Below are 20,676 nucleotides of genomic sequence, written 5' to 3' on the forward strand. Positions count from 1 at the left end.
CCCCGCCCCTTCCGCCCGCGGCCGGCAGCGGGCGCCATGGAGGCGGCGCCGCCGCTCTTCTCCTTCGGTGTCGTCGCGGACGTCCAGTACGCGGACGCGGAGGACGGCTACGACTTCAGCGGGTGCCAGCGGCGGTACTACCGGCAGAGCCTTACCCTGCTACGGAACGCCGTGGAAGCCTGGGTCGCCGAGCGGCCGCCGCTCAGCTTCGTGCTACAGCTCGGCGACAGCATCGATGGCCTCAACGCCCGCCGCGGCGAGTCCGAGGCTGCCTTGGCGCAGGTGCTGGCGGTGCTGCGGCGGCTGCCGGTGCCGGTGCACCACGCGTGGGGCAACCACGAGCTGTATAACTTCAGCCGGGCCCGCCTGGCGCGCAGCGGCCTCAGCAGCCGTCCCGCCGGGGCCGCGGCCGGGCCGCCCGCCGGGGACTGCCAGGCCTATCACTTCAGCCCGGCCCCGCCGTTCCGCGTCGTGGTGCTGGACGCCTACGAGCTGAGCACCCTGGGCAGGGAGCCGGACAGCCCCCGCTACAGGGAGTCGCTGCGGCTGCTGCGGGAGAAGAACCCCAACGACAACCTCAACAGCCCCGCAGGTACCACCCGGCTCCAGCCTTCGGCGGGCGGGCAGCCGACCCTCTGCTTTTCAGAGCAGTGTGGAACCTCTGGTGGTAGCATCGGGTTGTCGGGGGGCTGAAGCATGTCGCCCGTTCCTGCCGACTTCCTGCTCCCCTCCCTGCTGCCGGTCGCTCTCTAGCGGGGCACAGGAGATGCTTCCCCATGCCTGTCACGCTGCCCTGGCGCTTTGGGGATGGGTTCGTGCTGTGCTGTGTGCCCTGCAGTACCGGGATACAAGGCAGCTGCCGGTGCAGAGCATCGAGCAGTGCACAGCCTTTACCCTGCTGTGTGTGTGCAGTGTGACCAGCCTCCCCAAAACCACAGTTTTGTGGTTTGCCCAAAGAGACTCGAGTCCTGGTCCAGAAGATGCACACACAGACAAAAGGCTCTAAGAGTAAATCAGCTATTACTGTAAGCAGGTTTGTATAGGGCAAGCAAGCTGGGGAGCCACAACAGGTGTATGCACCTGTGCCCAACCTTCTTCTTCATTGCAGGGCTCCAGGAACCTCAGTTTGTAGAGTTTAATGGAGGATTTGGCCAAGCCCAGCTGGACTGGTTCAATGAAGTCCTCAAGCTGTCTGATGAAAACCATGAAAAAGTTATAGTTACAGGTATGTGGAAAAGGGATATCTGTGTCTGTATGCCCTAAAAGTTGTGTAGCCAGCCCGTGCTAGCTGAGGAAAACAGCGAGCAGCTTTGTAGCTCCCCTAAGGTACAGATGCAAGCTGTGAAGCAGAGTAGCAGCTCTCTGATACTGGGTGACCTTGCTGCGTGTACTTAGATATCTGAAGTTTGCAGCAGTGAAGGCAGAGCTTGGTTACACTTAAGAGTAATTCTCCTGCTTCTTTCCCTCTGGACTGCAGGTCATCTGCCCATTCATCCAGATGCTTCAGATGGAGTGTCCCTAGCCTGGGATTACCACGATGCCCTCTCGGTCATACACTCCCACCAGTGCGTGGTCTGCTTCCTTGCAGGGCACTTACACCTCGGGGGCTATTGTCTGGACTCTCATGGGATTCACCATCTGACTTTGGAAGGGGTGATTGAAACTCCCCCAGAGAGCAATGCCTTTGGAACTGTTTATGTCTACAAAGATAAGATGATACTAAAGGGAAGGGGCAGAGTTTCAGACAGGGTTATGCACTTCTGAGAGCAGTAAGCAAATCCAAGTGGCTCTCCTTTGGGAAGGACTCCGACTGAAAAGCAGGGAATTCAGTTGGTAAGAAAGCTTGTAAGGAGGAAGTGCATGGTTGATCCTTGTAGCATAAACACAAATAGTTCTTCTTTGGGTACAGAACTTCAGGAATTTGTTTCTGTCAGAAAACAGACCTAGCTTCCTCCTGGAGAACAGAGAAGGCCCAGTAAGAGTGTCTGAAAGAAATGAATGCAGAGTGTTGACTTGCAACCCCCAATCCTGCCCAGCTTTGTCACTGACTGTGGAAAAATACAAACCCTATTATGAACATTATCCCCCCCAAAAGCCACTTTTTCATCTCAGTCAGGATTAAAGCATGCAGCACTGCACCTGCCCAGTCACACTTCAGTTTCCTTTTTAATAGCAGTCAGTAACATCTCATGCCTGGCAGAATCCCTGCGCCCTATTGCAGCATTGCTTTAGAAGACTGAAGGACTCTTCAGAAAAAGCCAAGCCCAAGGGAAATGGAGGCCATCTCTAGTGCTGCTTCACAGAATGCTGTGGGTGCACACCTGCACTGGCCTGCAGCACTACCAGCTGAGGAAGCCCTGGTGTGGGAGGGCCTGAAGTCATTGTGCCGCATGAGGACCTGCTCTGGCTCTCTCCCAGCCACCCTTTGGTGGAACTTCTGCAGCTCAGCAGAGGCAGGAGTGCAGAATCTGGGTCTCAGATGGCAAATGCCCCTGTAAGAGACTGCAAGTTACATAAGTCTGTCTCAATATTGTTGGCAGTAGCTCATCACTCACAGCTGCAAAGGGCAAGCTGGAAGGTAGTGATTTCCTGCCAGAGCTGAGGGAGGGACAGCTGCACCAGACCTCCACTGGTAGATACCAGACTCACTCTCCCTCCTTCTGTGTTTGTGTCTGTCCCCCCCTCCTCCCTCCCTCCCTGCTGCTGGGTCAGTAAGGTGCCTGGGGCTTGACTCTGTTCTCAGCTGCAGTTCTGCTCCCGGGCACACAGAGCTGGTCCTGGTGAAACTGGGCATCCTTCAGTTCAGCTCAGCCACCCCCAGCCCTGCTGACATCTGAGGCCAAGCTGGAAAGCAGGGGACTTAACTTCTGCCAAATGACTGCACTGCTTCGTGACAGCTCTTGGAGAACTGGAGGCAATGTGCAGAGATACAACAGTTGTGCTGCTTTAGTCCTTAACTTCCACAGAGCTTGGCACAAGCAGCAGAAGCCTACCAGGGAGTTTAACTTGCAGAGTCTCCTGACAAGCTCTGTGTCCTGCCAGGAGGCAGAGGGAAAGGGACTTGTGAGCCCTGGGCTCCCCCAAGGGGTCACACTGAGCTCCCTAGTGGAAGCTGCCTACAGGAGAGCATCCTGTGCTTGTCTCCAGACTGAACTCACTCCCTGTCCAGGCTCCTGAGCTTTTGGGAACAGCCCCAGTGAGCAGGTCAGGTGGCACATTCTGGGTTGCCCTATGGGGTGTCAGGCTGGTCCTCTGGCTGTGAGGGCACTGGGAGCAGGCTGAGGGAGGATGGTGGGCACAGGGGCCATGGGCAGGGTGAAGGCTCTAGTGAGCCTTAGCAGCAGGAGGCTGCAGACAGTGCTGGCCACGCTGTGGCCTGCACAGGGGGAAGAAGGGAAAGGGTCAAGGGGTCAATCCCAGCTCCAGGCTCCGTGAACTAAGCTGGAAAGCAATGCCCATGCTGGAGAAAAGGCAGAAGGGGAGAGAAAGGCTCTGGCCCATGGAGAGGTGGCACTCCCTGCTGCAGGGATGCTTTTTGTCTGTGTCCCTGGAAGGAGCAGCTGGTCAAGCTGCCCCCTGCCCTCTCCTTCTGGCATCCTGAGTTCTGCTGGGTGGGACAACCCTCCCTGGGCAACCTGTTCCAGTGTCTCACCACCCTCCCTGTAAAGGATTTCTTCCTAATCTGCAGTGAAAATGTCCTTGCCTCGAGCCATGCCCCTTCCTCCCAGCACTGCAAGCCATCCATTTAGTCATTAGTCTCTTTCTTTCTTTGTTGCAATCATTTATTGAAACAGAGCATTGCCCTGCCCTGGCCTTGTGTTACAGAACAGACTGCCCGAAGTACAAGGTGGTTGGAGGGTGATCCAGGGATGCCAGGACTGGACCATTGCAACACTTTGGATGGTTGGAGCAGCCAGCTGAACAGCAGCTTCCAGAGAAGAGTTCTCCCTCGGTGTGACAGTGGCCCTCTGGTTTCCTGGCAGACCCCAGAGTGCACTGCTGGAAGCAGCCAGACCTCCTCGGGTGCCTGATGCTGCCCTTTCCTTAGGAGCCCATAAATACCCAGTCCCACAACATGTACCCAGCTCTAGGCTGGAACTGGGTGATCCATGAGGTCCCTTTTGGCTGACAACTCTGTGGTTCTGCTGCTACATGACTGTTTTACAGTGTGTGGGCCAAGAGGTTCGCATCTCACTGTGCACTGAAATGTACAACCAGGAAACCAAGGGCAAGAGGGCAACCACCACTGCAGCAGCCAAGCCAGCTCCACCCAGGGGGGTCCTATGAGGAAACAGATGGAAGAGAGCTACTTCAGAGTGCTGTGAAACATTCACCCCTGTTAAGCCAGCAAGGGAGCCTCTTTCATGTGGGTCCTGTGGATGCCTCAGCAGACTCTTCTACTGAAGGGGCAGCAAGGGCTAGCAGAAAAAGCTTTTCTGCCACCTCAGGCTACATGAACAAGACTCACCCTGCCTGCCCAGAGCATCTGAGCCATGTTCTCCCAGCACACGTGGACTGTTTGGCAGATCGGGATTGTCCCTGCTCCCAGCTAACAGCAATGTAGCAAATCTGCTGCAGAACAGCCCTCAGGAGAGGCTGGAAAGTGTGGAGGCACTGCAGCTACCCAGAGCCTTCTGCAGCTCCGCATCAGCTGCCTGATGCAGCACACACCAGTACAGAGAGCCTCACTAGCACCAACAGAACCTTCACCTTGGGCTGCAGGAGGGCAAACTTCAGCCTCTTTAAGAAACTTATTTGTAAAGTTCCCTGGGTACCAACCCTCATGAACCGAGGGGTCCAGGAGGGTTGGACCTACTTCAAACAGGAGCTCTTGAAGGCACAGGAACTGGCAGTGCCCATGTGCCGAAAGATGAGCCAAGGGGAAGGCTCTGGGCCTGGATGAGCAAGCAGCTCCTGGAGAATTTAAGGGGAAAAAAGAGGCTGTATCACCTTTGGAAGGAGGGGAAGGCTTCTCAAGGTATGTTCAAGGAAGTGGTTAGATTATGTAGGAATAAAATTAGAGAGGCAAAGGCCCAGCTGGAACTGAAACTGGCCACCTCTGTGAGAGACAATAAAAAGCATTGTTACAAAGAAGGGCAAGAAGAACCTGCACTCCTTACTGGACCTGAAGGGGAACACAGTGACCGAAGACAGGGAAAAGGCTGAGGTCCTGAACACCTTCTTTGCCTCAATGTTTAACAGCAAGGCAGGAGTTCAGGACCAGTGGCCTCCTGAGCTGGGCAATGGGGTCGGGGAGCAGTGTGATGCCCTGAAAATCCATGAGGAATTAGTTGGGGACCTGCTGAGCCACTTGGACACTCACAAGTCCATGGGACCGGATGGGATCCATCCTAGGGTGCTGAGAGAGCTGGCAGATGAGCTGCCAAGCCGCTCTCCATCATTTTCCTCCAGTCCTGGCTCACTGCAGAGGTCCCAGGTGACTGAAACTGGCCAATGTGGTCCCCATCCACAAGAAGGGTTGGATGGAGGAACCTGGAAGCTCCAGGCCTGGCAGCCTGAGCTCAGTGCCAGGGAAAGTGATGGAGCAGATTATCCTGGGGGCAATAACTGCACCTGAAGGATGGCCAAGGGCTCAGGCCTAGCCAACATGGATTTAGGAAGGGCAGGTCCTGCCTCTCCAACCTGATCTCCTATGATCAGGTGACTGTCTGGTGGATGTGGTCTGCCTGGACTTCAGCAAGGCCTTTGACACCGTCCCCCACAGCAAACTGCTGTCTAAGCTGTCAGCTCATGGCTTGGACTGCAACACTCTGTGCTGGGTTAGGAACTGGCTGGAGGCTGAGCCCAGAGAGTGGTGGTGAATGGTGCCACAGCCAGATGGCAGCCAGGCACCAGTGGCATCCCCCAGGGATCAGTGCTGGGCCCCATGCTCTTTAACATCTTCATTGATGATTTGGATGAGGGGGTTGAGTCAGTCATCAGCAAATTTGCAGATGACACCGAGCTGGGAGCAGATGTTGGTCAGTCAGAGGGCAGAAGGGCTCTGCAGAGGGACCTCGACCGACTGCACAGATGGGCAGAGGCCAACAGGATGGCATTCAACAAGTCCAAGTGCCAGGGGCTGCACTTTGGCCATGGAAACCCCATGCAGAGCTACAGGCTGGGGTCAGAGTGGCTGAGAGCTGCCAAACAGAGAGGGACCTGGGGGTGCTGATTGACAGCTGCCTGAACATGAGCCAGCAGTGTGCCCAGGGGGCCAAGAGGGCCAATGGCATCCTGGCCTGCATCAGGAACAGGGTGGCCAGCAGGAGCAGGGAGGTCATTGTGCCCTGCACTCAGCACTGGTTAGGCCACACCTTGAGTCCTGTGTCCAGGTCTGGGCTCCTCAGTTTAAGAAGGACATTGAGAGACTTGAAGGTGTCCAGAGAAGGGCAACAAAGCTGGGGAGAGGCCTTGAGCACAGCCCTGTGAGGAGAGGCTGAGGGAGCTGGGGTTGCTTAGCCTGGAGAAGAGGAGGCTCAGGGGTGACCTCATTGCCCTCTACAACTACTTGAAAGGTGGCTGTAGCCAGGTGGGGGTTGGTCTCTTCTCCCAGGCAACCAGCACCAGAACAAGAGGACACAGTCTCAAGCTGTGCCAGGGGAGGTTTAGACTCAAGGTGAGGAGAAAGTTCTTCACTGAGCGAGTCGTTCGTCACTGGGATGTGCTGCCCAGGGAGGTGGTGGAGTCCCCATCCCTGGAGGTGTTCAAGAGGGGATTGGATGTGGCACTTGGTGCCATGGTCTAGTTATGAGGTCTGTCGAGACAGGTTGGGCTCGATGATCCTTGGGGTCTCTTCCAACCTTAGTTATACTGTGAGACTGTGAAGTTGTGTCACTTGGGAGCAGCGGCACAAATGGCTTCATTAGCAGCTCATTAACAGTTCATTAGCCCTTGTTCCTTAAAGGAACAGCCCCAGACCCCTTTCCTTACCCTTACTTCCCCTCAGATTTTTTTTCTCTATGCAAGGTGCTGCAGACTGCTGCTCAGCTAGAAGAGAAGGTGGGGCAGAGAAGCAGGTGGCCAAGCTCAGCTGTGTGTTTGCAAACACAGAAGGGAACAACACTTACTTTGCTGAACTGTGACAGAGGCTCATCCATACTGTAATGATCACCAGACCAAGCAATTCTCTACAAAACCAAGCAGGAACCAGATCACAAAACCAGACAGGTCTTTGCTTCTAAAAATCACACACTTTGCCTCCAACCCAGTAATGTCTCCTCCTCTGGACAAGTTCAGGGTTCTTCACTAGGACTACAATTAGCTTTCCATGGAGTAACTTTGCTTCCCACCAGGTGAGGCAATATAGCTGCAGAAATGCCTGCTTCCAGTTCCTGTTTCACATTCACAGAATGGTTAGGGCTGGAAGGGACCCAAAAGAACATCTGCTTCCAGCCCCCTGCCATGGGCAAGGACTAGAGCAGCTTGCTCAAGGCCCCATCCAGCCTGGCCTCTACAACCTCCCTGGGCAACCTGTTCCACTCCTAAACTTGCATCCCACAGCACCCACTGAACTGGTCTGGGAGGCAGCCACCACTATTGTGCTCCTTTAGCTCTTTTGTCCAACCAGTCTCTGCTGTGGTTCCTCCTCTGTGACTGCCCTGGGCCAGCAGCACTCACTGCAGTAGGGCACCACACAAAGGTGAGCACCAGAAGGAGATGGCCTGGCTGCACTAGGTAGGGCAGGGCAAAACAGCAAGAGTTGCTTACCTGCCTTCCTCTTCATGCACAATGTTTCCTTCAGCATAAGCAAACAAAGAGCAGGCCAAGGCAGTAATCCCAGCAATGCAGCCAGCAGAATGAAGGGCACAGAGGAACCTCCAAACACCATTACCTGAGGGAAAAAAGACTGCCACCAACTGCAGCACAAAGGTGACTCTGCACATCAGAAAGGGACTGAGTCACTGAAAAGATGCATCCAGTAGACACACAGTTCAGGAAGGTGGAACTGCTTGCAGAACCTTTGTGATCACAAATACTGCTGAGAAAGAAGAAACAAGAAACCTGGGGCCTCACTCCAGCACTCCACATGCATGGAAGCCAACCACACAGCAGGTTACAAATGCAAGTTCTGGGCAGAAGGAATGGCCTTCTGGAGCTCACAGCCACAACCAGATGCTGAGCATGACCCCAGAGTACCACTGATGTGCAGGGGAGCCAGCCCCAGCCACTGGGGCTAGAGCAACCACAGCACACTCTGGGGAACATCTTCCCTCTCCCTCCTTGAGAAGCCTCTGCCTGAGGTTTCCCAAGATGAGCAGCAAGGACCACAGCTCTGCCTGGGGTCTGGTGGCTTTTGACAGAGAAATACAAAAGATGGATGAGTGCAGCCTCAGATTCTGGTGGCTTTCCATGTCCATTGCCAGGGCTCCTGGGGCAGAGGTGAGCACACATGGGTGGCTCTCGCTCAGCTCAGCAATGCCAACACCAGCACATATGAAGTTCAAAGCAGTCTTCACAGGGCTCTGAGCCCCCCAGGCAGCCACTGAAGCTGCCAAGACTCAAGAGCTCAGCATAACCCAATGCTGTGATCCATTTCCCCTTTGGCAGAGCTTCTGCAGCTCAGCAGAGGCAGGAGCACAGAATCTGGGTCTCCCACGGACTCAAATGGCAAATGCCCCTTGGGGAATGGAAAGGACAGTGCAGAGATACAACACTTGTGCTGCTTCAGTCCTCCCTTTCCACAGAGCTTGGCACAAGCAGCAGAAGCCCAGGGGCAGGTGTCACTTGCAGAGTGTCCTGACAAGGTTTGTGCCTCAGGTGTAGCTTCAGCTGAATGGCACTGCCAGGAGAGAGTGAAAGGGACTTGTGAGCCCTGAGCCCCCTGAAGGTGTCCAGCTGGGCTCCAGGCTGGCAGCTGCCCACTGCAGAGCATCCTGCATCCAGTCCTTGTGCACAGCTGCCCAGCAAGATGTGATCCCCTCCCCAGGAGGGAAGCTTTGCTGGTTGTGCTGCAGCAGCTCCCCAAGAGCAGTTACCCTGGGCCAGGGCCTGGGCCTGGCTGTGAGGTCACCACATGGCTGTCAGGGGCCTGGGCCTGGCTGTGAGGTCACCACATGGCTGTCAGGGGCCTGGGCCTGGCTGTGAGGTCACCACATGGCTGTCAGGGGCCTGGGCCTGGCTGTGAGGTCACCACATGGCTGTCAGGGGCCTGGGCCTGGCTGTGAGGTCACAAGGTGCCCTCTGTTGTCACAAAGCTTTGCTCCCTACAAACACAGCCCCTCAGCCCTTGGGCTCCACTGCAGCAGCAGCAGCAGCAGCAGCCACAGCGTGGAAGTTGCAGCGGCAGCCGCAGCAGAGTCGGTCGGAGAGCAGAGAGCCATGGCCCTCACTCATCGCCTCTTCCTCTTCATCCTCCTCTTCATGGCCCTGCAAGTCAGGGCTGTGGGTGGAGCTCCACTGCGAGCCCGAGGAGCAGGTAAGCAGCAGGGCTGGTGCAGCCTTGCCTGGCCAGAGGCTCTTCCCCCCGAGAAGCTTGGGGCTGAAGGTTTTCCCTCCAGCGCTTCAGCAAGGCCTTGCTCTGGGTGCCTGAGGGCCCCAGGCCCCTCTGCAGCTTCAGCAATCTCCACCTTCCCTGCTCCACCTCGGCACCTCAGCCCCTTCCAGTGCCCACAGGCCACCGAGGCCCAGGGGGATGCCGCCCTGCAATGAACCATTCCCCATCTCTGCTTGCTTCTAGATGAGGATGGAGGAGCCCCTGGTTATCCAGCTCCACACCTGCAGCTTGCTCTCAAGCCCTCGGAGCACCGCGCAGGTACCTTCCCACTCTCCCTTTCCCTGAAAGGACAAACACTGACAGTGTGCCAAGAGCAGCTCCTTGTGCCCTTTGCCTCCAGATCCTCTCGTGCTCACTCCTCCATCTCTTGGCCCATTCTTGACCTGCAGCCAAGAACAGGGCCAGATGGGGAGTGAGGAGGGCTCAGCCATGTGCCCCAGGGCCCTTTGCCTTCAGAAGCTCTCTCTGGCCCCTTGGAGCAGGAGCTGCTGCCAAGCCAGGGGGCTGCTTGGCCTTGAGCTCAGAGCTCCGTGTGCTCCCAGCACGCTGCCACTGCAGGCAGGCTGCAACTCTTTGCAGCCTGCTCCTGAGGGGAGGGCAGAGCTGAGTGCCGTGGGCTGCCCGGCTCTGAGCGGCACTCGCTGCCGCTGCCTCCTGCAGAGCTGTCTGCAGCTGTGTCTCAGAGGCTCTTCCCTGCTGTGCTTCTTTGCAGAGCTGCCTGGAGGCCAAGGCCCTCCAGCTTCCCGCCCGGGCTCCAAGACTAAGGCTCTGGCACATGGCACAGGTAGGGCCTGGCTCTTCCCTCCCTTTGAGAGCTGCCAGCTCCAAGCCCAAGGCTCACCTAGCTGGCTGCCTCAGCAGGCATGAGGACACAGACCTGCCCGGGGTGGCCTCCCTTGCCATCAGCCCCTCAAGGCTTCTGTGACTCAGTTCTGCCCAGGCAGGTGCCAAGAGCTGACAGGACCTTCTCTGGCTCTTTAGGTACAGATGTGCCTGCAGCGAGGACTGGCTCAATGCCCCCCTGGCAACGAGCCCTGCAGCACGGCTGGAATCGTCCACTGCAGCCCGGCTGGCGTCGCAGTGGTGAGGCTCTGCTGACCTCACAGCCCAAGCACTGCTGTTCTCGATTTCACTCCTGAGAAACTCAGCTAAACCTCTTCTGCTTAGGTCCTCCAAGAGCTATTTACCCATCTGTCCAGGCAGAGATTTCCAGAAAGGCTTCTGAAGCTGTCAGGAAACTGCTGGAGCTAATGGAGAGAGGACAGCAAGGTGGGTACCCTTCCCTCTGCTCTTCTTGTCAGCCTGCTCCATCTCTCTGAGCTGGATTGCCTCCTGGAGATGCCATCTCCCTGATGGGGAAGGCTTCCATCTCACCCAGCTCTCCTGCTTGCTTTCTTCAGAGAGGGAGCGAGAGGCTGAGCAGCAGGCAGCTTTGGAAGGCAGCACTGCTTCACCGCCAGCCTCTGCCGAAGCAACCAAGGTGCCTCCAGCCAGCAGCCCCTCAGGTAATTGCTGTGCCCTGCTCAGCTGGCAGCATCCAGCAGGATGGGAAATGAAAGGGACTTGTGAGCCCTGGGCTGCCCTAAGCTGGCAACCCAGGCTCCAGAGCAGCAGCTGCCTACTACAGGAGAGCAGCCAGTGCTTGTGTGCAGGCTGCAATCCCTCCCTGGGGAGGCTCCTGAGCTGTTGGGAACAGCCCCAGTGAGGAGGTCAGGAGCTCTGAGCCCTGGGTTCCTGTGGTTCCCTCCCTCCGAGTTCCCTGAGCCCCTTCCAGCGCCCGCAGGTCCCTGAGGCAGAGGTGGATCCCCACAGGCAATGAAAGGTTTCCCATCTCTGCTTGTTCCTAGAGGAGGCTGGAGGAGGCCTCGGCTCCCCAGCTAAACACCCGGACCTCCGGATCCTCTTGGAGCCCCCGGAGTTTCGGCCCGAAGGGAGGACTCAGGCAGCTCCTCCCCCGCGGCGTGCACTGCAGCCTGGCAGGCGCCGCAAGGGTGAGTCTCTGCCGGCCTCACAGCCTGGCCCTGGGCTTCCCCACTGCAGTCGTCTGAAACTCAGCTAAACCCCTTCTGTTTAGGTCCTCCAAGGGCAAAGGATGTAGCTGAGCAGGGAAAGATTTCCCACAGGGCTTTTGAAGCCCTCAGGAGAGCGCTGGATGAGCTGGAGAGAGAACAGGGTTGGTATCCTTCCCCCTGCCTTAGCCCTGAGCCTCGGCAGCAGGAGGCTGCAGACACAGGGCTGGCCATGCTGTGGCCTGCACAGGGGAAAGAAGGGAAGGGGTCCAGGAGTCGATCCCAGCTCCAAGCTGCATGAGCTGAGCTGGAAAGCAATGCCAGGCTGGAGAAAGGGCAGAAAGGGAGAGCAAGGCTCAAGTGCCTTTTGAGATGGGGCAGCTTCCCCCTCAGCTTGTGGGAGCTGGCCCAGGGAGCGGGTGGGGAGGGAGGGGAGGCTCTCCCTGCTGCAGACCTAACGCTGCCTTTGCTCCTCCAGGTATGGCCCAGGAGAGAAGCACAACTGGGGATGCTGCCCAGGACACCCAGAGCCCTCAGTGTCCCCAGAGGGTGCTGGAGAGCTGTCTGGTGGCCACAGCTGCCATTGTGGTTACTGTGCCAGTGACCATTCTGCTGTGCTACCTGGCAATGCTGTGTCACAAGAAGAGGCAAAAGTGAGTTGGGACTTCTGCCCCTGCCTGCTGCCTGCGCTGGCTGCTGGGAGGACTCAAAGGCTCTCCTGTCTCCACAGGGAAAGCAAAGCCAGGGCAGAAGCACGAGAGTGGCTGAACAGGCGCACACAGATGGACAGCTGGCCCCAACCCCAGGCTGGCAGAACAGAGCCTTCGCCCTCCCGCAGCCCTGCAGCCCTGCAGCCCCAGGAGCAGCCTCGCAGCCCCCCCAGCCCAGGGCAGCCTCCTCGCCCACCAGGCCCCTTTGCCCCTCGAGCCACACCACCTCCAGGACGTCCCCAGAGCCCCTTGGCCCTACCAACCACACCACCTCCAGGACGTCCCCAGAGCCCCTCGGCCCTACCAACCACACCACCTCCAGGACGTCCCCAGAGCCCCTCGGCCCCACCAACCACACCACCTCCAGGACGTCCCCAGAGCCCCTCGGCCCCACCAACCACACCACCTCCAGGACGTCCCCAGAGCCCCTCGGCCCCACCAACCACACCACCTCCAGGACGTCCCCAGAGCCCCTTGGCCCCACCAACCACACCACCTCCTGGACGTCCCCAGAGCCCCTCGGCCCTACCAACCACACCACCTCCAGGACGTCCCCAGATTCCCTCTCCCAGTGCTACTGAACCATCAACTCTAAAACCCAAACGACCTCCACCTCCACCACCCTTCCCCCATCACAGGTCCCTCTCATCCCTCACTCCCTCCCCACAGCCCCCACCCCCTCCACCCACCCGAATCTCCTCACTGCCTCCACCCCCCACCACCCCCCCCACTCCCCTCAAAGTCCCCACCCCCTCCACCCCCCCGAATCTCCTCACTGCCCACACCCCCTCCACCCCCCCCACTTCCCCCAAACTAACAGCCACAGCCACCCCTTCTCCCCTCATTGCCTTCAACCCCTCCAGGCCCCCCACTTCCTTTACCACCTCCCCATGCCCTGGGGCTCAGGGGTGACAGCAGCCACCCTGATCCTTGCCAGGAAGGCCACACAGCCAGGCACACACAGCCCACAAGGTTCCTGCCCTGCACTGATGACAACTTTCTGAGGCAGGGCCTTAAGGAAGCAACCAGGAGAGCTGTGCTGCTGGGCCTTGCTTCAACTTAGAACAAAGAGGGTCTGGGTTTGGGAGGGAAAGCCTGGGGACAGCCTTGGCTGCAGTGACCAGCAGATGCTGGAGATGAGGACCCCAGAAGGAGCAAGCAGGGCAAGAAGTAGGACTTCAGCACTGGTCTTTGGCAGGGCCTAACTCTGACCTCGACAAAGAGCTGCTGGGAGGAAGGCCATGGGCCAGGGTCTAGCCGGTAGGGCAGCCCAGGAGAGCTGGGTGATGTTCAAACACCACTTCCTCCAAGCTCAAGGGCAATGCATTCCTCCAAGTCCACAATCAGGCTGAGGAGGCAGGAGACCTGCACAGATGAGCAAGGAGCTGCTGCAAAAACTCACATGGGAGAAAGAAGTTCACAGTGTGTGGGACAAGGCACAGGTCACTTGGGAGGCTGCTAGGAACACTGCCAGCCAAGGGAGGGATGCAGTGAGGAAGCCAAGGCCCTCTGGCCATTAAATCTGGCAAAGGAAGTAAAAGAGAACAAGAAGGCCTTCTTCAAATCCCTCCGTGGTGAAAGAAGAGCAGGCAGAATGTGGGCCTGCAGCTGAATGAGGAGGGAGCCCTGGGGACACAGGATGCAGAGAAGCCAGAGTTACTGAAGGGCTTCCTGGCTTCAGCCTTTGCTGCCCAGGCTGGGCCTCAGGAATCCCAGAGCCTGGGAGGGAGAGAAACGGTCTGGAGAATGGAAGACTCTCCCTTGGTCGGTGAGGGCCAGAGAGCACCTGGGAACTGAGCACTCACAAACCCATAGGCCCTGAAGGGATGCAGCCTGAGTGCCGAGGTGGGGCACGAAGCCATGCCAACGTTCTGGTTCTGCCTCGTCAGGGATCTTGTTAGGTCATGCAGAGAGGTCAAGAGAGAGGCAAAAGTCCTGCTGGAACTGCACCTGGCCACTGTGCTAAGAGGGATCCACCTGAGAGTGCTGAGGGAGCTGGCACAGGACCTTGCCAAGCCGCTCTCCATCATCTAGATGCCTCCTAGAATGGGTTGGGTTGGAAGGAACCTTGAAGATCATCTATTACCAACTCCTCTGCCATGGGCAGGGACACCTCACCCTAGCCCATGTTGCTCAAAGCCTCATCCAGCCTGGCTTTAAACACCTGCAGGGAGGAGGCATCAAAAGCTTCCATGGGCTGCCCATTCCAGTATCTCAGCAGCCTCTTAGAAGTGAAGAGAACCAAGGTGCCAGCCCCAGAGCACACTCGCAGCCTTGAGCTCCACTCCGGAGCTGAGTGCTCAGAGTCGGGGTGCAAAGGTGAGGCCATGCCAGCAGCAGGGCTCCTCCCTTCACCTGCTGCACAACCAGCCACCAGCACTCAACCACTGACTAGCTTCAGAAGCAGGCCTCACACCATTTAGTCCTCATAACGTAGAGGGACATTTCCAGGTGGCCTGCTCTTAATCTGTGACTCAATAAACAAACAAACAACCCCAAAACACAAACTCCCAAACATTCTGAGGGCAGATGGGAGCAGAGACTCTCTTCTACACAGCAGGACCATACCTGTTATTGAGGGCTTCATGCTGACAAGCAGTGTCAGAGCAGCAGGCACTAAGTAGACAACCTGTTGATGAAACAGGAATGAGTGCAGCAAAGCTTCTCAGGAGAAGCAGCAGCCCCCCTCGACATGGCTGCTGCTCCCCTTTACCACAGACTGCCAGGTGGGGAGAGCAGCTGCCAGCCCCCCTCCCACTGGCACTGCTCATCTTCAGCACCAGCCCCCAAAATCCTGCAGCATCAGCTAGTGCCAGTCCTTGCTGCTCAGCTGCTGGGGTTCCCGACCCCTCGCTGCCCAGACAGCCCTCGCCCTGCACTCTGAACCCCAGGGAAAGGCCCTGCGGGACACTCGCCACCCATCGCGGGCAGCCAGCCCCTCCGCCCACACTGGGCATCTACCCTGGCAGCAGAGCGCCTATTGCTGCCACAGCCCAAGGCTGGCATACACAGCAGGGCACCCTGCCCCTCAGCAGCGGGTCCAGGCCACTGAGAGAGGCTGCGGCAGCAGACAGGGAGGAGAGCTCCAATCGGGACTGCGGCGGCCCCGCCGAGCTGGCGGGAGGGCGGTGACCCGCGGCAAGCAGAGCTGGCGAGGAGCCGGGAGATGGCCCCGGCACAGAGTCCCGCGGGACGGCAGGAGCTCGGTGAGTTCTGCCCGGGGAAGCAACGCTGAGCCGGGGGCAAGAGCGAAACTGAGCCGGAATGAGACACGGGGCGGTTTCAGCCGCCGCTGCAGGCCAGCGATCGCTCTCCCGCCGCCTTCTTGCTCTCCAGCTAACGGCAGCCGGCGGCGGTCCTCCGGCGGTCCCGCAGCACAGCGGAGCTGGGGCCGTCGACAACCCCCGGCGACGGGCGGAGGGCGGCCGGGGCGGCGGGGCAGGGCCAGCCCCGAACCTGGCATCTGCCTCGCTGCAGCTGCTCGGTGCTTCCCGTACTCACCGTCCAGAGCCCGGCGTCGGGGTCATTCACCTGTGGCCGACAGATGCGCACTGAGACCCCGCAGCGGGTCGCCTGGCCCGGGGCCACTCCCTGCGGGAGGGCACCGGACGGGAGCGCAGCGGGGCCGCCGCCGGCGGCTCCCAGCTCAGACGGCCCCGTCCTCACCTGCACGGCGGCCGCCAGCCCGAAGAACGCAGCCATGAGGAGGTTGCAGAGCCGCCACAGCCAGACCGACGTCCGCCCGCCCGACATGGCCGCGCCGCCACAGCCGGAGCGCGGCCACGGGGGCGGGACGGGGCCGGGCTCGGGGCCTGCTGCAGGCGGGGCGGGCAGCGTGAGCCACCCATCGCCACCCGTTCTTTAGCTACTTCTGCCGCCTGTCCCGGGGATGCTGCCCTGCGCTCCGCTCTGCTGAGATGCCACTCGGAGTGCCTGACCCTCCTGGGACCCTGCCTTCTGAACCTCGACGGCTCCGCGGGACTGAAAGACCTCCAGCAGCCGTGCACAGAGAATTCTCGGGGGGGGATTTTGATCCGCGGAGCAGAGAGCTGGGAGCAAGACCCCGGAGACGTAAAGGCATCTTTCCTTAAAGCAATACCCTGCGCGTAAATCACACGAAAGCCTATAGAGCTGGGCTCGGGGCGTCTCAGGGCAGCCGGGGGCCGGGCAAGTCTGCTCAGCAAGTCGAGGACGAAAGCTGCGCATGGAGTGGACAGAAGGGGCGGTGGGGAACGTCCTACTGGAGAGCTTTGGTTGCACGCTCGATAGCAGCCGCCCGGAGTGCTACGCAGGGTACCGGGACAATCACTGCCCACCGCGGGCCCCCCGCCCCTCCGCCCGCACTGGGCATACTCCCCTGGCAGCAGAGCCAGCCGCAGCCCAGGGCCGTCCCCTTGCACAGGGAACTCGGCGGCGCGGCCTCTGCCCACGAAGCAGCTCCCAGCACACAGGCCTCGCCTCCTGCTTCTCAGCACGTGGCCCGAGGCACCGACAGAGGATGCGGCAGCGACTGAGGAGGAGGATTCGTCTCGGAACTGCGGCGGCCTGGCCGAGCTGATGGAAGGTTGGTGACCCGCGGCAAGCACAGCTGGTGAGGAGAGCCGGGAGATGGCCTGCGACTCTGCTTCGGAACCTCGACGTCTCCGTGGGATGGAAGGAACTCCGGCAGCCGCGGAAGCGAGAATTCTCGGGCAGAAACTTTGATCGTGGGGCAGAGAGCTCGGAGCGAGGCCCCCGAAGAGGCACAGGCATTTCATGCCTTCAATCGCTCTGCGCCCAGCGCTGTGTTGCCTTTATTTTGATGCTAAACTGGTGCATTTAAAATTTAGCAGTGAGCTCGTTCCTCACAATTGTGGGGACCCGTACGTGATTCCCCTGTCTGCAACGGCTTTCGGGACCCTGCAGAAGGGGGGCGCCCCCGCCGATTTCGGCGGCCCGGAAGGAGGAGCCTGGAAGCCTCTCGGAGCACGGGTAGACGATCCAGCCAACACTATAAGATAAAGGCAAGGGAAGGAGCTCCCGGCTGCCGCGGCTGCCTGTAATTCTTGTGCACAACGTCCCGGGCAAGAAAAGGGCTGTAAGTATTGTCCGGTTGGGCGGCTATTGAGCTGAGTGAGAGCGTGTGCGTGAGACGTGGGCTGGACAGTCCGGATCCACGAAGCCAGTGCGGAGTCCTTCGAACTGCGTTTCCAGTCTCCCGCGAGGGACTTGGCCAGCGAAGGGACGAAGCGGTTGGTGAGGGAAAGCGGTGGACCTCGGGAAATGGGGCAAGGGTCAGGTTGTAGACCAGCCCAGGGAAACATGGGAGCAACCAGGCTACCCAGGGATATACCCCCGGCCAGTCCTCTGGGGTAGCGTATTGGAGGCACAATACGCAGGATAAGGCAAAAAGGATAATGGAGAAAGGGCCAAGAGAGAAAAGTAGATTGTGGGGAGGTGGGCATTTGAAACGAGATTGCCCAAGGAGAAGAGAGATCTTAAGGTTTTTGAGGATATAATATTAAGCTTATACAAGGAAGGAAAGAGAGTGAAACCACTTTATAAAAGTGGGACCTCAAGAAGAAATGTTAAATGTTCAGTAGATCCAGGAGCTGAACGTAGGGTCAGCTGCGGGACGCGCTGGCCACCAGCTGGCAGCAGGGCTGGCCCGGGACAAGGCAGGGCTGAGCCACAGCCTGGCACGGCTGGAGGAGGAACGGGAGTGCGGCCGCAGCAACTCCCGGCAGTTGCTACAGGAGTTGGACGGGCCTGGAGCGGCGCCGCGGCTGCGAGGCTGCGGAGGGCAGGCAGGGGCTGCGCGCAGAGCAGCCGGAGCTGCAAGGCCAGTGCCAGTGTTTGCACCGGCACCTGCGGGCGGCGGTGCAGGATCAGGGTGCGGCGGGCGAGGCGCTGGCACAGACGCCGGCAGAGCAGGAGCTGCTGCGGGGAGGAGCTGCAGCGGCCTATCCAGGGACTGCTGAAGGATCAGGCCCAGGAGGTGGCCAGGCTCAGGTCGGAGAAGGAGGGTTACTCGTGTTACCAAGGTTCCTAGAGGGGGTGTGGAGAGCGAGTTTTAGGGGCAAAGGGGGGAAGGTTTAAAGTCCCGGTAGCTAAGGATGTTAGTTTGGAGACTGAAGCTAGAATTGGGCTAGGCTATATCTTAGTAGTACCAAGTGCAAGACGTAATTTACGAGGGAGAGATAGTTCAATTGGCCATAAGGGTAGTTCTGGAAGAGGGGCAGATGATGGTCAGAATATTACAGTTAAACATTAAGGATGGGCAGAGATTAACCCAGAAGTCTGGGTCAGTGACAAAAATAGAGGGAGTTTAGGTGTAGATAAACCTGTTGATGTCGGGATGAAGGGACAATTGGGGTTGGAAGGAGGGGGGGATTGTGTCTCTTCAAGCCCCAAGGCAAGGATTGTTGGATATTGTGGATTGTGGATGGAGGGATAGAGTCAGTTGGGTTTGATCTGAAGAATTGGTGGGTGTGATGTATGGAGTAACAATTTGTGTCAAGCAGGTGATTGGTATGAGCTCTGAGATGGGGAGGAACCAAAGGAAAACAAGAAGAGAAAGGAGCTGGAAGCAGGGAGTTGCAGCCTATGTGTACAGAGTTGGTGGTTGAGCTTAAGCTGTTGTATTGTGAAAGGTTTAAACAATTGCTGTATGTGGAAGAAAGTTATTCATAACAGTGGGGGATGGTGACTTCATTTGGACAGGGAAGACAAGGGATTACTGTTCCGGTTTGAGCCTCTCTTCCCTGAGTATACGGAGGGAGGATGGAGTGCTGACTCAGGAATGGAGAGGGTCATGTAAGCCTGTAGTGTAATAAATTGATGACAAAATTACGGCCAATCAAACTTTTATTGAGGGTAAAAGAGCACAAGCAGCGCTGGCGGCCGGGGACTCTCCTGCTCTACCAACGGCTCACAACTCTACTGACTTGGTCTTGTCCTCATATAGTCTTTGGGTCACGTAACGTCATGCTCCGAGCTGTTTCCAGGTCCGCCTCCTTCTCGGGTCCTTCCACTAGCGCACAGGCCTGTAGGTTAGGGCAGGGGTCGTCATTTGAGTCGGAGGTCCCTCCGATGAGGGTTCCTAAGTCTTCTCATTTGTCCTTTTCTTGACCTTTAGTTGTGCACATGCGCAAATTCTCCCCTGCCCCCCCGACCAGTTCTTGTTGCTGTGCATTTACCCACAATACCTTGCAAAACAGAACACTGTGGTCTTCAACATTGTTCCATTATATATTCACCTATCAACTGACAACTTTTAACCTTCTTATTCTTCCATGTAATGTAACAAATAAAGGATTCTTTTGTCCCAACTATTACAACTGACTACTACAGTAGCATCCGAGGCTGGCCGGAGCGTATTCAAGCAGTGGCAGCCACAGCACTAATGGTGGATGTCTCATATTAAATTCTGGTTTGCAAAGAGCTCCTGCTGTGCTGGCTCCAGATGACGCTGCATGTGTCCACTCAGGAGTGGGGGACTTGCTCCCGAGGCTGTGGCTCCTGGGCTTCTGTTAAGAGCCAGCAGCTCAGTGAGCAGGTTAACGCAGGGGCCCGAGAAGCTGATCAGCAGAGCACTCTGCTGCAGGCCATGCTGTGCTGTCTTGGAGCGGCAGAGCAAGGTGCAATGAGATGTGGAATTTATTTCTTTCAGGCTGGATGGGCTGTTTGGTGTGCCGGGTGTGTGTGCGGATGCCGCGCTGCCGCTTGCGGAGCTGCGAGTGCCTGCCCAGGACTTCAGTGAGGTTAAGGCAGAGTGTCCTCTCCACACGTGCAGAGCAGGCTTTGGGAGGGCGAGGTGGGCGACGCCGGGCCCCCTGCCCGTGCTGGGGCTGCTGCTGCTGGGGGCCCTGCTGGGGCTCTGGACGCTGCTGCTGCAGTGGGAAATGGCAGTGCTGCTGGAGCAGCTGTGCCTGCCAGGGGCTCGGGGTGGGTCTGGAGCTGCTCCCCGGAGGAATGGGATGAGCCCGGCGGCGGCGGGTGGAGAGCTTTCCTGCTGCTGCTGGCGGTGGCTGCGGCGGGCTGGGAGGAACGGGGCAGCCCGGAGCAGGTCGGTGCATTTGGGTCTCGGCTGCCGGCTTCTCTCCAGTGGAGCGGGGCATCTTCTGGTGACCTGGAGGCACAGGTGTCGCCAGGCTTCAAGGTGGAGGAGGCGGCTGCCTGGCTGTGGGCCACCCATGCTGCCCGTGTGGCCGTGCAGGAGTGAGACAGCTCCGGGCGGATGGGAGCGGGCCTGGGTGTTCTACGGCATCAGCCCGGAGCAGATCCAGGGTGACCACCTGGCAGGGGGCTGGGCAAGCAGGAGGGGCTGCGGCCCTTGGTGATGGTGCTGGTGGAGGCCCGCAGTGGCAGCAGCGGGAGCCGGTGCAGGAGGAGTTGCACAGTTCACTCTGGGCCGAGAGCGGACTTGCTGGTCAGCCGGACTTGCTTGGCTGGATGCAGCTGGTGCAGCAGAGTGAACACC

At 58.5% G+C, this 20,676-nt stretch overlaps 2 protein-coding genes across 2 annotated transcripts; one reads left to right on the top strand and one right to left on the bottom strand.

Moving 5' to 3' along the window:
- ADPRM (ADP-ribose/CDP-alcohol diphosphatase, manganese dependent) lies at positions 1-2,076 on the top strand. Its single transcript, XM_054170868.1, has 3 exons — positions 1-592; positions 1,109-1,225; positions 1,478-2,076. The coding sequence occupies exons 1-3, from the start codon at positions 37-39 to the stop codon at positions 1,762-1,764; spliced, it is 960 nt and encodes a 319-aa protein (XP_054026843.1). The 5' UTR covers positions 1-36; the 3' UTR covers positions 1,765-2,076.
- Positions 2,077-6,963: 4,887 nt separating this feature from the next.
- Positions 6,964-16,125, bottom strand: TMEM220 (transmembrane protein 220). The gene is made up of 5 exons (XM_054171056.1): positions 15,882-16,125; positions 15,717-15,746; positions 14,784-14,844; positions 7,711-7,834; positions 6,964-7,130 (listed from the first exon to the last, which is right to left on the bottom strand). Exons 1-5 carry the CDS (start codon positions 15,966-15,968, stop codon positions 7,067-7,069), a joined length of 366 nt encoding a protein of 121 aa, XP_054027031.1. The 5' UTR covers positions 15,969-16,125; the 3' UTR covers positions 6,964-7,066.
- Between the last annotated feature and the right edge of the window lie 4,551 nt (positions 16,126-20,676).

This window comes from Dryobates pubescens, chromosome 20, assembly GCF_014839835.1.
Source record: "Dryobates pubescens isolate bDryPub1 chromosome 20, bDryPub1.pri, whole genome shotgun sequence".
In the NCBI taxonomy this organism is placed as follows: Eukaryota; Metazoa; Chordata; class Aves; order Piciformes; family Picidae; genus Dryobates; species Dryobates pubescens.

Excerpts from the sequence above, each read along its gene's own strand:
- ADPRM (XM_054170868.1), top strand. The coding sequence starts at position 37 with ATGGAGGCGGCGCCGCCGCTCTTCTCCTTCGGTGTCGTCGCGGACGTC. Across the intron at positions 593-1,108 it reads CAACCTCAACAGCCCCGCAG|GGCTCCAGGAACCTCAGTTT; the intron begins GTACCACCCGGC and ends TCTTCATTGCAG. Across the intron at positions 1,226-1,477 it reads TGAAAAAGTTATAGTTACAG|GTCATCTGCCCATTCATCCA; the intron begins GTATGTGGAAAA and ends TCTGGACTGCAG.
- TMEM220 (XM_054171056.1), bottom strand. The coding sequence starts at position 15,968 with ATGTCGGGCGGGCGGACGTCGGTCTGGCTGTGGCGGCTCTGCAACCTC. Across the intron at positions 15,747-15,881 it reads GGCTGGCGGCCGCCGTGCAG|GTGAATGACCCCGACGCCGG; the intron begins GTGAGGACGGGG and ends TGTCGGCCACAG. Across the intron at positions 14,845-15,716 it reads CCGACGCCGGGCTCTGGACG|GTTGTCTACTTAGTGCCTGC; the intron begins GTGAGTACGGGA and ends TTTCATCAACAG.